The 18,286-nt window shown below is 34.6% G+C and overlaps 1 protein-coding gene across 8 annotated transcripts in view; it reads right to left on the bottom strand.

The window, feature by feature from the left end:
* Positions 1–500: 500 nt before the first annotated feature.
* The window catches only part of SMAD5 (SMAD family member 5), a 54,022-nt gene continuing 36,236 nt past the window's right edge, over positions 501–18,286 (bottom strand). For 3 of the 8 annotated variants that reach the window (XM_067731818.1, XM_067731816.1, XM_067731817.1), the window contains exons 5-7: positions 12,268–12,489; positions 10,248–10,504; positions 3,742–8,802 (exon numbers count right to left, since the gene is read on the bottom strand). In XM_067731818.1, coding sequence (XP_067587919.1) covers positions 8,659–8,802; positions 10,248–10,504; positions 12,268–12,489 — 623 coding nt within the window. In that variant the 3' untranslated portion in view covers positions 3,742–8,658. Of the gene's footprint in view, positions 660–3,741; positions 8,803–10,247; positions 10,505–12,267; positions 12,490–18,286 lie in introns of those variants that run through there. The other 5 variants (XR_010942118.1, XR_010942119.1, XR_010942115.1 and 2 more) reach the window with 5 other exon arrangements.

The raw sequence follows: 18,286 nt of genomic DNA, 5'->3' as shown, positions 1-18,286 counted from the left end.
CTAAACTATGTTATAGTTTCGCTTTCCATGAGGGCAGGAATGACTCCCTGCGACAGCTCTGCGGCCGAGCCTGAAGCCTGACTTGCAGTAAGCACGCAATAAAGGTCTGGTGAGGGTAAGTGAAGAAGCAAGTAAGGACTCGCCAGGTTACAGCCTGACTGTTACAACAAAGAGCACTCCCCACCTCCAAGTTTCCTTTCCACATAACCTTCCAAGAGTAGCACAACTCTGTCGCCCTCATCCCTTGGCTCCCGTGTCCACCTTGAGGTGGCTACTCTAGTTCCTGCCATGCTATCTGCATTCTAGCCACAGGGAAGGGGGGAAAAAGCAAGAGGGCTCCTCTGTGGAGCATTATGCCAAAATGACACGTATCATTTCTGCTATTATGCCAATGGTCATAGCTTAGTCGCATGACTGGCCACAGCTGAAAGGGAGGCTGGGAAATGTGGTATGCAGCTGGACAGAGGTGTTCAACGATTAAGGAGAGAAAATGGGTATGGTAAACGTCTAGCAGTTTATTAAACAGACAGTAAAAGGACAGCACCTTTCTTTTCATATGAAGATCATCTTTGCAGGCTCCCTGTTCATACATAACGAGTTTGTGCTTGCATTCATCATCTTCACCTTCACTGCCATCATTAACTTGGCCTAAACAAATTCTGTAAAATTCACAGAATTTTATGTAAAGAAAAGACAACCAAGGGATGTTTACCATTAATCTTAACTAATGTCTGCATAGCCCTTCAAACCCTCCTCTGCTTTCTCTCCCCCCACAATCACACACGCACTCTCTTTAGCAAAATTAATCTTTTATTCTGAAGTACAAACAAAGGTCACTGTTCTGTTTCTCAAAGGCACTGCATAGGGTGCCCCACCTGAATGCAATTAAAGGCCTGACCCTCAGGCACAACAGTTGGGGGTGATATCATGGAATCTAAACCAGGGCACTAAAATCTAACTACAGGGTTCTTAACACTGCCGCCCCTGCCCCTGTAAGCCATGAACTAAAAAGCACACTTTTTTTGTTGTTGTTGTTATTTTCTCTTGTCAAATACATCAAGGAAACTGTGCCCTTTTGATTCTCTGGGAAAATATTAAATGTCAACAGGTTAAAGCTCCAAGTTGCCTGTTAATTTTGAAGGTTCTCTAAGCAACAATCCAGGAGCCTGATAACTTTGGGGCAAAGGTCCAAAAGCTCAAAGAGAAAGAATAAATATGAACGTTCTTAGTTGAGTTTCCCCCTTTCTTCTCCTATGAGGTGGGTAATAAAGAGATCTAATAAAGTACTGAGCTCCAATCCATTCAATTAAGTATTGTCTTATTACATAATTTAAAGCTAAATTCTAGTATAAAAAATCATATCTGGTTTCAGTACTCTCATTCATTCAACAAATATTCGACTGCTTACAATATATCAAAAACTGTTCTAGCAGTGGGAACACATATCTGGCCACAGCTTACATTCCCATGAGATGACACAGTCTATAAACAGGGTAGAGAAATAAAACATGTAGGATGTTGGACGGTGATAAATGCTATGGAGAATGAAAAACTTTTTTTTCTTTCTCCTTCTTTTCCAAAGTCTTATTTTCCTTCTTTCTGAACGCCTTCCCAGATTAATCCCAATTGGCTCCTTCTGTCACTTCAGCAGTCTCATTAAAATATCTGGAGAGCTAAGCTTGATGTAATATGTTTTGGAAAGGTCTGCCATTCAACAAAACAAGAGACAGCTCAGAGGACAATGCTCTCTTGGGGATACAGAATTCAAGAAACACTTTGGAACCAAACCAATTTCTCTTAGAACCCTTTCAAAAAAGGAGCTATAGCTTCACCCATAATCAGCTAAATTCTTGTCAAAGAAAGGAAAGGACTGATGTAGAATGACTACCTGAATAGTTTAGAAGGATACATTCACAGATGTTTAGTGGTTCACTATTGGTTTGGGATTTTTAGTTCATACTTTTCTCTACTATTAAAATTCTCAGCATTTATCTCAGATAAAACTATTATTTAAAATGAAATAAAAGGTGACAGGAAAGGGGTAAGAGATTAAGAAAAAGTATAAGAAGGCTTTCAAAATCCATCCCAAACATCAAAAAACTGCCTCACGAAACACCCCTCACAGCAACTATAACACACGTCCACTTGAAACAATATTGATAATAATCTTAACCACCAACCTAAATCCTCCGTCCACCCCCATGCAACATACTTTAAGATGGAGATAGTTAAGCAAGGTGCCAAAAACTCTTCCTTATATTTTCCCTATAGCCCCTTTAAAATACAACCACAAAAAGTGATTTAGACGGAAAGAACACAGGACTTTTTTTTTACAAAAGTCAGTTTATTAAGATAGGCTTACAAATTCAACAACAAAAAACACAGTAATATTTAAAATGTTAAATGGGAGGGGGAAATACTTTCTTATAGCCCGCTGATAGCCTTCTTATAAATATTTATAAAATATGAATTGCATCAAAACTGCTGTAATATGGAATAGCATTAGCCACTGAGTTCTCGCGTCTAAAAGAAAATTGAAGCCGCTGTCACAATTGATCCCTGTCACCTGAACTGTTTTGGCTATTGCAATTTGAAAACTAATTATCTTAAATCTGAGAGAAGCCAACACCACCTCTCACTGTTCACTGAAATCTTTTGCCAGAACAAATGTTTTTAAAGTATGCTTCTAAAACAGTGAACTTGCTACTAAACGCCTTACACTTGAAATAAAAAAAAAAAAGAAAAAAAAAGCATAAGAAGAAACTGATTTGCAATTTGCAGATATGGATTCTTTTGATGAAGCCTTTTCTCTAAAGAGAATAATAAGAGCTTTTATATTTATTCTTTCAGGTTAAAATATTTAGTTTGGGTTTTTCTAGTGGGGACACATGGATTTTCACCATCCCCTTCTAATTAGAATAAGTTTGTACTTCTTGTATATACAACACAGAAGGTAGTAAAAGTAGGCAGGCATTTGGTGGGGATGACAAAACTAATCTGTGATTTTGAACTTCTTTTAAAAGGAGAAAATTAAGAAAAACAAGGCTAATTCGCAAAGTGGGTAATCAAGGATTAATCTACTAAGGTCAAGTAGCATCAGAAATAATTCCTCTGATTCAAAGAAGTAGCAGAAATGTAAGAGATGATGGTTATGATAATAATAATAACAAAAGAGTTCTGATGTGGCGGGCACTAAGTACTATATTTGTATTACTTTATTTAAACTTCCCCCAAATCCTACGAGTAGACTTTTACTTTACAGATCAGGAAACTGAGGCACAGAGTGGTTAAGCCTAAGGGCACAGAGTTAAGGAAGCTCTGAGGTCCAGGACTCAAATGCAGGCAAGCAGACTCCAAAGCCAGCTCTGCTAACAACTATTCTGTCTCTCAATCATCTGGTCAAGACCTCTAATTTTAGATAGAGCTAGGGAAGGGAAATTAGTGGTTAAACTAAAAAACCCCAGACTCTAGATTCAAATCCTTTTTCAAAACAAAACTAAACTAACAAAGAAAAACACATCAACTCTCTTATAAACAGAACAGAAACATACTGATCCTTCTGAGGAAACCTCATGCTGGGTGGAAAGGCCTAGTATATTCAATTTCTATCGCTAGTGCACAAACAGATAACACAGCCGGTCACAGCAACTGATAATCTCATCCTTTTTTATAACTTCACTCAATGAAACATGTTAAATCAAAAAAGAATAGCCCCCAAAACAAACAAAAACACACATTAAGCAGATTTTGAGATTTATTAAAATAAAGTATTAGCAAACAATATCCAAAAACAAAGTTCTTAAGAGTTATGGCTTTGAAAAGCACAATATAGTAAAACCTAATACATTTTTATAAGTATCAAAAAGATAACAGAATTGAAGCATGTTGCTAGAATTTCATTTTCTACAACATAAACAGAAGAAGAACAAGTACAAGTAAGAAGCAGACCTAGAGTGCAGCCAGTGATTTGGTCTTTATCATCTGCATATGAAATATCTTTTTAAGAGAACATGGGCAGGATTACACACAAATACCCAGTTTTCATGATTACAGTCCTACCCAATTTTAGCATAAGTGATTTTCAAAATGCAACTTTAACCAACCACGTTGAAAAGAAAAGCACTTGCCCAACTATTATCTCCAAGAGTCCCTACAGTTAAAATACTTTATGAATAAATCAAAGCAACATCATCTCCAATGGTATTAGAAGGGAAAATCTGATTCTAAAAGACTTCTTCTTTACTTGGGATTGTTTGGCCTCACTGGAGTTCTGTTATAGCTAACACCAGCTAGTATTAAGAAGGTACTACCTATCAACGGGGTAAAACAAAATCTACCTCTACACAAAATTTCAAACTTTTAAAAAACAGTTATCTTCAAATAAATCCTTAAAGGACAATGGTTTATGACGAATTTAGGAATTTTAAGAACTGAATTATTTGGACACAAACCTTTTTCACTCTGTCATAAATAACAGAAGAATCCTGCTCTGAGACTAGATCTTTTCAACAAAACAACTCACCACGTGTTTTACAGCAATTGCTACAGCAAATATTACAGCATAAGCTCTTATTTTTTAAAAAATTTGGTATGTAAAATCCTTCTCATTGGTTTTTGTAAATCATCCAATTTTAGGGTAACACCTCAATCATAATAACTGCATTTTAGAAGAGAAGTTTCTATTATGAAAAATCCAATATAACAAAGGCTTGACAAATACTCTTACCTCTTGTAATTAGGACATGCTAAACTTCAATCCAGTGAATTACAAAGAACTAACTAAATTTCTGTTTAGCAGGTATGGAATAGAATTGTTTACATAAAAGAAATGCCTCAAATTCTCTCTCCATACATGCATCTTCTGTGAGAAGGAAACCTCCCCAGTCCCACCTGTTTTAATGAGGAAAATGCTACTCTCCAGGGGTTGAAACAGGCATCAAACCTGAGATTACCACCCAAAAAGCTGCGCTACTGAATATCTGAGGAGATGCCTATAAACCAATACTTAGGAAAACTCCTGCCAATGAAAATCACCAAACACTTCTAAAACCAGCAGGCTATCTACTACCTTAAAAGATTCTTGCTTATCTAGCTGATGGGTATAATGAGGACACACATTCATAATTCCTACCAGAGAGATTAAGTGAGGATTTAACTAATAAGACAAGGAAGAGCTCTGAGCCTCTTAAAAGTTAATAGGTCCAAAATTTAAATCACCATCGGAAGCTGAATTTAATAATTATCAAAAGATTTTTCCTTCTTCAGAAAGTATAAAAGATATTAATATATTTTAAGCAGGAGAATGATAATGATCCAAAGTAATATTAAGCAAGCAACTAGAAAAAGTATAAAGAAATGGAACTAAAATGGTATATTAGATGCTCTCTGTAATAGAAATACAACACTTAAACAGGTACTATCAAGTTGAATTTAGAGTTTCTCTGCTACTGGCATGATTTCATTTTTGTATAAACTTTCTCCTTTAAAAGAACATTATTACAGGGGAACTGTTTCCCACAGGTACTCTAAGATAATACTGAAGGTTATATAATGTGAGCCCCAGTCCTTATCTTAACAATAGATTCCAAATCTGAATACTTACTGATCATTTTACATCCTAAAAGAATGTCTTACTCTCAAATGTTATGAAAAGTATAAAATAGCTACACCCTCTTTCCATACTATTAAGTATAACTTATTGAACTACCTATTGACAGTAATCTTACTGTGGATTTCACCTCAGAAACCCAGACAATTCTATTATCATACTGATAGTTTACTTACATAACAAGAAAATGTAAAAAGTGATTTATAGTCTGATATATATATTTGACATTTAGATTGATGTCTTCCTTAAATTTTCTCTAAAGAAAAAACGTTCACTTCAGTAGATCAGTAACATGCCTACTAGTTTATATTCCATAACGTAAGCCAGGTAATTATGTAGAGATGTTAGTCAAATGCACCTCTTAAATTATTTTTTCCAGTCAGCATCTTTTTGTTGCTTTAATACATTACTGAGATTAATTTCGATTCTGTTCCTCTTTTTGCATTTACCAAACTGGCTGTAGTTTTATTATTCCCAGACTCTGTCTTTTCAGCTGGCATGTATTTATTTCAATGTTGTACATGCTATAAAATGTGATTTTTCTGGTTGTGATGATGTTTTCATAAATTTGACTATAAACCATTCTGGAGATTAAATGAAAGCTTAAAACTGTAATTTTATGAAATGGTTTCTTTCAGAGGTGCTTTTTTCATTGGTAGAATTTTACTTAGTTTTTTTAATCTCACTGGCTAATTTTTATTTCCCATCCATTCCTGTACTGAGCATCCTCAGGAATTATAGGACCAGCTGGATTGAATGAAGTTTTCATATAAAACTCAGGGATGTGGAGTTAACAACTTTTAGGAAATACAACAGGCTTAATTATACTTCTATATGAAACTCTTACCAGTTAATTGCTTCAGTACTGTCATTCGAGACACAGCTCCTTAGAGAAAACACAGAGAAAGCCAATCACATAAAATCTTGCTAACTCTAAAGGCTGTTACATAAATAAAAACAATTTTTAATTAACTCAGTTGTAAGCATCAATAAAACAATTCAATAGTTTCCACCAGCTCAAGCCCACTGAAGTTGATTACATGTATCTGCCAGTCAACCTAGGTAGTTATTCTACAAATTTGTTCCAAAGATTGTGCCATGAGCCTGTTAAGTAGAAGAATGATGTAAGTAGCTAAGTTCTATCACTAAGCAAACAAACCTCTTTCGTGTGGCTGACACAATTCTGGAAGATTGCGAATGCATGTCATGTAAAACTTACGTTTAAGGCTCAGGTGACTGTCAGAAAGTTTCCTTTTACTTAGCAAAGGACTGTGAGCTGGAACACATATGGCACTTCATCTGAGAGAACTAAAACCATCCATTGGCTGCACTTTATAAAAGCAATAAATAATGTTATGGAAAACAAAAGGAACTGCATTCTCCTTTACTCAAAAAATGCATTTTTTTCCTCATAAGAGCACAAAGGGCAAAGTAGAAAGTCAAATGAAACTAACATTTTAAACAGAAGACTGACATGGCTCCACATATTTTTAAAAGGCACTGGAAAATAAGCTTCTTCTAACAGGTAAGTTAGGTGATTTTTTTTTCCAAAATAATGTATTTGTTCTTCATGCCATAACTAAGTGTCCATCTGACTGCTCCCTAGAAAAAGAGGTTAAGAGTCCTTTACTCAAAGCCCTTAAGCATGACTGATTAAATGAATATTTTAGAGTTTTCATGTCTTTCCTCTCTGAGGATTGTGGAGACTGGTATCCACATAGGTGCTAAAAAAAATGGAAAAAGAGCACCCATGGTAACTGAGAGAATAGTCTGTATTCTTTGATATGTGAATGTTTTCAAATCAGCTAGCTCAATTCATTTAAGCATCAGACAGGTGGCCTCATCCTTGGGGCCAGACTGAAGAGGCTCCTATGGCTACAGGACACAGGTCCTTGCATGGGGAAACAGACACAAGTAAGAGCAATGGGATGAAGTACATGATTTTCCAACATTAATATCATCCTGCAGGGAATTAAAAAGGCACCTTCAATTGGAGATACAGAATAACAGTCTTACAATCTAGGTTGAAAATACAACAAAAGCTAGAAAAAGCATAACTTCCTATAACTGTAATCTATAAATTGCAGTGTTTAATACAAAAGGGGTACCAAGGAAGCAAGGATGAACATGTAAGTCCAAGTCACTTGAGTGTGTTTCACAAAAGGTTACTCTAAAAACTATCACCCATCAAAGTGCAAAATAAAAGATTAATGCATGTCAAAATTAGAGTTCTTGCAACATTGGCCAAAAGCAGCAAACACAACTGCACAAGGCCGTGCATGCACTGTCACCAGCTATAAAGTAGTACTTATGACAGATCTGAGTAAATGACATGTACTGGAGATCCGTTGTTTGCAGTAAGTTTTTTTAAAAAAAGGAAATATTTTACAAAAGATAATATTGAGTGAAGTCACAATACACTGACATACATTTAGCTGTATTAAATGTAAATTTTATGTCACTTAGAAAACTATCACTTGGCTTTTACTGAACACTACCTGTTAGAGCAGTGCATAGTGTTCCTTCAAATAAACGACTTTTTTTTTATAGTTTCCTTTAAGCCCCTACCATATGCTTTTATAAAACAATGAATTACACTTTTTTAAAGCTGGTAGGACTAAGAAACTGGTAAAAGTACAGCTTCTGGAGAATCAAGAATAGAACGGAAGACTCTCATTGAACACCTTCTTATACTGTTATAATTTTCATCATGTGATCTATTACTTTTCCAAAAAAATTTAACAAATAAAAAAACTGCTGGGACAATAAGGCAAAAGTATGTTCCAGTTTAAGATCAATGCCAAACTTCTGAACTGGGGCACAATACTCACTTTGCATCTTTCACAACACTTTTGAGAGTTAATCACATGAACATGAATACAAACAGATGTTGATTCATCACAAAAACAAATGTATTGGTCACAATTATGTAGAAAAAAAATAAGCTGTAATATCTGTTTTCCATGTAAGCTCACAGTATCTGTACTGAAATTTTCCCTAAAATTAAAACAAGTCCACTAATAATATAACTGAAAAAGAATACTTCTACACTATGAAACAGAAGAAATGGGGTTTAGAGGGGAGCCCATCTGAGTGAGGACTTTATCCAGCCACTGAAGAGGCCCATGAAGATGAATCTCAATCCAACATGGGGTGCTGGTAACATCTTGCCGGTGATATTCTGCTCCCCAGCCCTATGAAAATGAACAGATAACATGGCAAGTCACGTTTTAAATTGTCAACCAGTTGAAACCAATTTCAACACACTAACAAAAATAAACTTTAACAGTAGAGATATACAGACATACCTAAAGGAAAAACTATCACAAAACCAATCTTAGCATTCACCATGAAATTAAAAGCAACACAATAGCTGCATCATTATAATAACATATAATCCCTTAATAGAAACCCTTGGAACAAGATATGTTTCAGAATTCTTTTTTTTATTACTTTTAGGAAGTTAATAATGGTAAAATACCTCATAATTAAAATATTAATATTCCTGCAGTGAGCTAGATTCTCTCTTAATGGGATAAATAAAACTCAAATATAACCTCATGTAAGTTCACATCAGATTTTGTAAACAAAAAGTTTTCGATTTTCAGGGTTTTTTTTAAACATCAGATAAGGCGTTGTAAATCTGATCAATGCATACAAATGTAATTAAAGTGGCAGTCACATATCATTATCCTTTAAGATGGGAAATTACTGGGATGAATTGAGCTGGACCACTTTAGCCTAAAACTCCAAAGAGTAAAACAGAATTTTTCCACTTCTATTTGCCTGAATTTAACTAGCTCTCTGCTTTACTGCTTACAGTAGTCCTGGCCCAGGAAAAGTAAGCAGCTGTGATGAGGGTGGATTGGGAGACTAAATTGAATATGCAAAAGCCATGTTTCTATAGAAGGCAAGGGAAATGCCTTCAGGGCTATTGATAAACTGCTGCATAAACAGGCCTATAACAAAGCCTATAGCAAGAAAACACTGGGCTGTGGGGCTGTGGGCCAAAAAGAAAAAAAACATACACAGAGCATTTGACAATTGCTCTTCTTTGGCTAAATCCTTAAGGAACAAGCAGGTACAGGACAGGTTGCTGAAATATAACACCAAAATTCTTTCTAAATTTTGCTTATGCACCATCATTTGGAATACCAATAAAATTAGGCCAAGAGCAAATGATAAATTTGAAAAGTTCTTTGAACTTTTCAAATCCTTAATAACAGAGCTTAAAACAAGGAAAATAATTTTAGTATGGTAAAGAATTCTTTACATCAACCTAATGGGATCCAATAATGATTGAAACTGCTGAAGCTAAGAAACTTAAAAAGCAATTTTAATATTAAATGCTTTCTAGCAATTTAGCCTTTAACTGAAATTCTTTTATAAACTCAGCCCCTATTCAATATCAATATCAATACTGAGCACTTTATAATGCCTGGATTATAAAATAAAATCTTAGACCAATCATGTGGTTTAAGTTATAAATTCAAGAATTTTATTTAAAAACCTATTAAATCAGGTAAAAAATAGTTACTACCTTTCATTTAACAAAGACTTTTTAAAATTATAACCTACAGACATATAATATACATATTTACAGTGACTCAAATTAAACTACAGGTCACAACCCACTCACCTTGACAAAACTCATTCGAATGGTACACATTTTGGTAAGCTCATATACTGCCTCAAATCCATGGTTGACAGACTGAGCCAGAAGCTGGGCAAACTCCTGATTGTTAAAAATTTTGAGGCTGCAGCTGCTGGGAATCTTACAGACAGTGGTAGGATGAAAGCCATGATGAAAGTTGCAGTTCCTACTCTGTACAAATATGCTGCTGTCACTGAGGCACTCTGCATACACCTCTCCACCAACATAGTACAGATGAACACCTTAAAAAGACAGGCATTACAAGAGTAAACTTAACAAAGCAGTATAATGAAATCGAGGAAGTTGTATGAGGTGCAACCAAGAATAACCACTACACTATAGCAAGTCTTCAGACAGGAGCTACCACTAGATGGCCTTATGCTGCCAAAGATAATCAAGAGGTTAATGTGCCTAAATCTAAAATGATCCTCAAATAACTAAGACTTAAGCCTCAAGTTGGCAGCATATTAGGTTATCAGTTCTCAGGTTTTTTTTTCCTTTTCCAACAATCATTTATCATCTCTATGAAAGAAAGCAATGGCAAAAAAAAAATCCCCAAAAAGCACCTTATGATGAGTCCTTTCAAAGGAATTCTTAGTGCTATCAACTATCATGAATAGCTGTTTGGCAAAAAGTTTTGCACTCTTTTTGCTAATGGAAAGGTCTGCAGCATTTAAAAAAAAAGAAGCTAAGTCACATATGTAATTTCAGGTCATAGGAAAAGCCTTTAAATGGCAGATGTATTTTACTTTCCTTTAAAAAAAATGTTTTGGGTATTTAAAATATATATAAATAATATATGAATGTTCAATATTTAAAAATTCAAATTATATAGCTAGAGCTGAAGTTGTTCCCAACTTTTCTCTACTGCAAATAGTACTAAAAAGACCATCATAGTACACACATGTGAGTCACAGACTAGTTTCAGGCTATGACATTAAAAACTAGTTTTGTTTCTGGGCAAATAAAAATGAGCCATGGAAGAAAGGATCCTAGAACTGTATACTGGGAAAAAAGAGGAAAATGATTCTAGAATTTAAGAATTCACCAAGTAGATTTCTCTTAAATTATTCTACTGCAGAATGAAAAATCAATGCATAGAAGTGAGGCATTTTACCTAAAAAAATCATGGCAAGTTGACAGTTCTGTCAAAAAAGAATGGAAACTTTCTTTCCAACTTATTTTTGGACATAGTATTTTTCTGAATCTCTTCTATAAGAAATCATTTTACAATTAAAGTTATTTACCTTTTGTTCCTAATTTGGACCAAGACTTCCTCAAGTCAAAGAAGCAAAAAGTAGCAAGTGGTAAAAACAAAACTTCTTAAAAGAGAGGCAAACAGCTCTACCTGGGATAGGTTTCCTTTCTGACCACTTGATGCATGAGACATTTCACTGCAATGTGAAAAGTTCCTTGTTTGCTGTGGCAACTATCTTGCAGGATGAATTATAAATAAAACCCTGTTACCTGAATTTAAAAGGTGGGAGAAGTGGCAGTGAAGCCATTGAAGACTTACGTCATTCAAACTGGATATCCTACCAGTAACCCTGTTCCTCTAACATAATGGAAATTCTTTCAAGTCTTCAACCCAAAATATTCCACAAATACCATAATTTAAAAATTTTAATCCTTCACTAGCATTCATATATTCTACAAATATTTCTTGTGTATGTACTATGAGCCAGGCAGCATTCTAGTTGCTGAAGATATTGTTGTGAACAATGCAAATTTCTGTACAGCTTGTATTTCAGTCAAAAAGACTGAAAATTAAAAAAATAAACACAGAATAGTATGATTTCAGACCCTAAGTACTATGAAGAAAAAATAGGTAGGATAAAGAAAAGAAGTCTGTCTTTACTTAATACATTCTTCAACATCTCCAACTTGAGGGCAGGACCATGCCTTAAGCTTCTTTGTATGCCCCAGAACCTTACACAATGCAGACTACACAGCAAGCACAACAAATGACTGAATTCAACTGAATGTAGGAAAATGACAAAAGTACCTTTTCCAATATGTCGTCTGGTGTTTTCAATTGTTGAATTACGATTAACATTTGACAACAATCCCAAGCAGAATCTACTTTTGTTATTTGAAGGGTCTGTGAATCCATCTACTAACACACTAGTAGAAGATGCATGAAAAGCTTCCCCAACACGATTGTTTAATTCATAGTAGACAATTGAACACCAATGTTTGGGCTCTTCATAGGCAACAGGCTGAACATCTGTGAACAAACCAGACAGAAAAAATGTTTAATGATTATCAGAAACTCCAGGCTCTGTGTTTCCTTTAACCCAACCCAAGCACTATATGAAAAAGAAAATTTTCAGATATTTCACTTAAGTCTCACTGTCCTTCCTGACTTTCAGTCTGTTTGTATGTTTGTTTTCAAAAAAACAAATATCAGAAATGCCTTGATCATAACAATTTTCAAAATTATACATATACACGGATAGGCAACATCACATTTTAAGTTATTTTTCTAGCAGAATCTAATCCAGGTTTAAATTTGAGATGACAAACCTCTGTTTCAGCAAACTGAAAGACTTAACTATACCAGTATCTGTAAAATTATTTTAAACAAAAATTTGAACTAAAAAACTAAGTAAGGCTCTTAGCAAACTAGGAATAGAGGGGAACTTCTTCAACTTGAGATAAAGAACATTTACAAAAAACTTACAGCTAACGTCATACTTAATGGTGAAAAACTAGAAGCTTTTCTGCTAAGATCAGTAACAAGACAAGGATGTGCTCACCACTCCTTTACAACAACACACTGGAAATCCTAGCTGAGGCACTAAGACAAGAAAAGGAAATAAAAGGTATACAGATTGAGAAGGAAGACATAAAACTGTCTGTTCTCAAACGACAAGATTGTCTATGCAGAAAATCTGAAATGACTGACAAAAAAACTCCCAGAACTGATAAGCACTTATAGCAAGGCTGCAAGTTGTAAGGCTAATATACTAAAGTCAATCACTTTCCTATACCAGCAATGAACAAGTAGAATTTGAAATGAAAAATTCATTACCATTTATATCAGCACTCAAAAAATTAAATATTTAGGTAAAAACCAAACAAAATAGATAGAAAATCTATATGAGGAAACTATGAAACTCTAAAGAAAGAATTCAAAGAAAAACTAAACAGAGATATATAGTCCATGTTCATGTGTAGGAAGCCTCTATATTCTTAAGATGTCAGTTCTTCCCAACATGATCTACAGAGTCAATGAAATCCCAATAAAAATCCCAACAAATCATCTTGTGGATATTGATAAACTGATCCTAAAGTTTACATGAGGAGGCAAAAGACCCAGAACAACCAACACAATATTGAAAAACAAAACTGGAAGACTAACACTATCCAACTTAAAGACTCACTATAAAGCTATAGGAATCAAGACAGTGTGGTATTGGCAAAAGAACAGAGATCAAAGGAACAGAATAGAGAGCCCAGAAATAGATCCACATAAATATAGTTAACTGATCTTTGATGAAGGATCTTGGTTACTTCCCCAATAATAGATACAAGATAGTCTTTCCAACAAATAGTATAAGAACAACTGACATTCACAGCCAAAAAAATGAATCTAGACACAACATCTTACACTATTCATGAAAATTACCTCAAAAATGGATCACAGACCTATGATACAAAACTATAAAACTCTAGAAGATAGCAGAGGAGAATATCTAGATGACCTTGGATAGGGTGATAGCTTTTTAGATACAACACCAAGGCACCATCAAAAGAATGAGAAGACAAGCCACAGAATGGGAAAATATATTTGCAAAAGACACGTTTGGTTAAAGGACTGTTACACAAAATATACAAAGAACTCTTAAAACTCAACAAGAAAATGAACAAGGTAATGAGAAAAACTGGTCAAAGACATGAACAGACACCTCACTGAAGAAGATATACACATGGCAAATAAACATATAAAAAGATGCTCCACATTACATGTCATCAGGAAAATGCAAATTAACACAACCATTAGAATGACCAAAATCCAAAGCACTGACAACACCAAATGCTGGTGAAGAAGAGGAGCAACAGAAACTCTCATTCACTGCCGGTGAGAATGTAAAATGGTACAGCCACTTTGGAAGACAGTCTGTTGACCTCTTACAAAACTAAACAAACTTTTACCATACAATCCAGCACATGTGTTCCTCGGTATTTACCTAAAGGAGTCAAAAACTTATGTCCACACAAAAACTGCAGAGAGATGTTTATAGAAGCTTTATTCATAACTGCTAAAACTTGAAAGCAACCAAGATATCCTTCAAGAGGTGAATGGATAAATAAACTGTGGTACACCAGACAATGGAATATTATTCAACACTAAAAAGAAATGAGCTATCAAGCCATGAAAAGACATGGTTGGTGGGGGACTTAAATGTATATTACTAAGTGAAGAAGCCAATCTGAAAAGGCTACATACTGTAAGATTCCGATTACAAGACATCTGGAAAAGGCAAAACTATGGAGACAATAAAAAGATCAGTGGTTGCCAGGGGTTAGGAGAGAGGGAGGGATGAACAGGCAGAGCACAGAGGATTTTTAGGGAAGTGAAACTATTCTATATGGTAATATAATGATGGCTACATGTCATTATTCATTTGTTACAACCCAAAGAATGTTAGTACAAAAAATGAATCCTAATGTAAATTACAGAATGGTAGTTACCAAGGGGGTAAGGTGAGGGGGAATGGGGAGTCATTATTTAATAGGTACAGAGTTCTAGTTGAAATGATGAAAAAGTTCTGAAAATGGATAGGAGTGATGGTTTGCTGAATACTGTGGATGTACTCAATGCTACTGAATTGTACACAACAGAGCCCCCAAAGTACAAGAAGCAAAAACTAACAGAACTAGAAGTGGAAATAAATATTCAACGGTAGTAGCTGGGGACTTCAATCTCCCACTCTCAATAATTGATAGAACAATTAGAAAGAAAATAAGCAAGGATACAGATGATCTGAACACTACTGACCAGCTTCATCTAACTGAAATCCAGAGATCCTATGACACCCTACGACATCAGAATATACAATTTTTTCAAAGGCACATGGAGTATTGTCTAAAAGAGACTATACGTTTTGCCAAGGGTTGGCAAACCTTTTCTACCCACCCAAATGGGCAAATCCAGCAACATATAAAAAGGATTATACACCATGACCAAGTGGGATGCAATACCTTAGGTTTTGCAGGCCACGTACTATCTGTCATATATTCTTCTTCTTCTTAACAATTCTTTAATAATCTAGAAACCATTCTTAGGTCACAGGCTATACAAAAACAAGCATAAAACAAGTCTCAACAAATTTAAAGAACTGAAATCATACTAAATATGTTCAAAGCACACAACAGAATTAAATTAGGAATCAACAACAAAAAGAAATTTGGGAAATCTTGAAATATTTGGAACTTGATAAACATGCTACTAAATAATCCATGGGTCAAAGAAGAAACCACAACGGAAATTTTAAAATATTTTCAACTGAATAAAAATAAAGACAAACAAAAATAAAAATTCATGGGATGCAGTTAAAAGTGTGATTAGAGGGAAAGAAATAGTTTTTAACACCCATATTAGAAAAGAAACAACTCAAATTAATAATGTAAGATTCAGAAACTACAAAAAGAAAAGTAAACTAAAAGTAAACTTGCATTCTTCAAAGCAAGAAAAATGAAGGAAATAAAGATTAGAGTGGAATTCAATGGAAGAGGGAAAAGTTGTCATTCAAAAGATAAACAAAGGGCTTCCCTGGTGGCGCAGTGGTTGACAGTGTGCCTGCCGATGCAGGGAACACGGGTTCGTGCCCCGGTCCGGGAAGAACCCACATGCCGCGGAGCGGCTGGGCCCGTGAGCCGTGGCCGCTGAGCCTGCACATCCGGAGCCTGTGCTCCGCAACAGGAGAGGCCACAACAGTGAGGCCCGCGTACCGCAAAAAAAAATAAATAAATAAGGTAAACAAAATTGACAATCCCTTAACTAAACCAACGAGAAAAAAATAACATGACACAAACTACCAAAATCAGGAATTAATACATCACTACCAACTCCTACAGAAATTAGAGAGATTATAAAGGATACTACCAAAAACTTTATGTCAAATTAGATAATTTAGATGAAATGGACAAATTCCCAGAAAGACACAAATTACCAAAATTGACTCAAGAAAAAACAAACTCTGAATAGACCAATATAATAACTAAAGAAACTGAATCGATTATTTAAAATCTTCCCACAAATAGAAGTCCAAGCCGAAATGGCTTCACTGGTAAATTCTACCACATATTTAAAGAAGAAATAATACTATACTTCAAAAACTCTTCCAAAAATTGGAGGGAACACTTCCCAACTCATTCCGTGAGGCCATTATTACCTGACAGCAATACCAAACAAAGACATCACAAGAAAATTACAGACCAATATCCTTCATGAATATACAAGCAAAAATACTCAACAAGATATTAGTAAACCTGGCCAAGCAATATATAAAAAAGGATTATGCACCATGACCACATGGGTTTTATCCTAGGAATACAAGGTTGGTTTAACATCAGAAAATCAATTCATGTAATACACCTTATTACTAGAAAAAAAGAACAAAAAACTCACATGATCATCTCAGTAGATACAGAAAAAGCTTTTGACAAAATCCAACATTCATTCATGATAAAAATTCTCAATCTAGGAATAGAAGAGAACTAACAATTTGCTGGCTAGACTCTCTAGAACAATACTGAACAGAAGTAATAAAAGCCGACATCATTGTCTTACTCCCAATTATAGGTGGAAAGTAATTCAGTTTTCTATCATTAATTATGATAGCTATAGGTTTTTCATATATGCCCTTTAATAATAAGAGAGAAGGAGAAGTTAAACGCATTCAGATTGCATAGGAAAAAAAATACTATTTTTTATTCATGGATGACATGCTCCTATATTTAAAAGACCTTAAGGAATCCACATATGCACACACAAAAAACCTACCACTAGAACTAATAAATGAATTCAGAAGATTTCAGGTTACAAGATTAATATACAAAAATCAACTGTATGTTTTTAATTAAAAAAAATTTTTTTTATAGTGACCAATAGAAATTTATTTCATTAGTTAGACCTGAAACCACTGCATCAATGCCATTTTGAAACTAATCTTTCAGGGATTTAATACAGTTGTTCTTTAACAACAGACCTTGGTTCATTCACTACTTAAGACATGATTATTTAAATTAAAGTTAATTGGTTTCCTTACTCTCCTTTAGGGCTTTAGGCTCAGAATATTTCTATTAGAAAAATCTAATTTGTCTCAAGTTCCTATTTCTAAACTTTAGAGTGGTTAAAATGCTCTTATATTTTAAATCTTTGTAGCAAAAATTATGTCTAAAATTACAGCTCAAACTGGCAAAGCAATCAAAGATGCAGGTGACGCAAGTCTTTTTTTAAGTCTTTTTCATACAGTTTTACTGAGATACAATTGACATATGGCACTGTACAAGTTTAAGGTATACAGCATAATGATCTGTCTTACATACATCATGAAACGATTATCACAATCAATTTAGTGAACACCCATCATCTCATATAGACACAAAATTAAAGAAACAGAAAAAAACTTTTTCCTAGTGATGAGAACTCTTAGGATTTACTCTCTTAACAGCTTCGTATATAACATACAGCAGTGTTAACTACATTTATCATGTTGTACGTTATATCCCTAGTACTTCTTTATCTTATAACTGGAAGTATGTGCCTTTTGACTGCCTTCATCCAATCAATTTTATTTCTATCTACCAATGAAGAATCCAAACTCGAAATTAAAAAATTCTTCCACACACCTAGCAATAAATTTTAAAAGAAAAGAGAAACATTCCATGTCTGTGTACTAGAAGGGGACAGCAAATCTCCCCAAGTTGATTTAAAGAGTCAATGTGACCTCTATCAAAGTCCAAGGAAGAGTTTTGGTGGGGGACAGAAATTGACAAACTGATACTAAAATGAT

This window comes from Pseudorca crassidens, chromosome 3 (genome assembly GCF_039906515.1).
Source record: "Pseudorca crassidens isolate mPseCra1 chromosome 3, mPseCra1.hap1, whole genome shotgun sequence".
In the NCBI taxonomy this organism is placed as follows: Eukaryota; Metazoa; Chordata; class Mammalia; order Artiodactyla; family Delphinidae; genus Pseudorca; species Pseudorca crassidens.
Note: the sequence above shows the minus strand (reverse complement) of the source record. Positions and strands in the feature narration are given on the sequence as shown.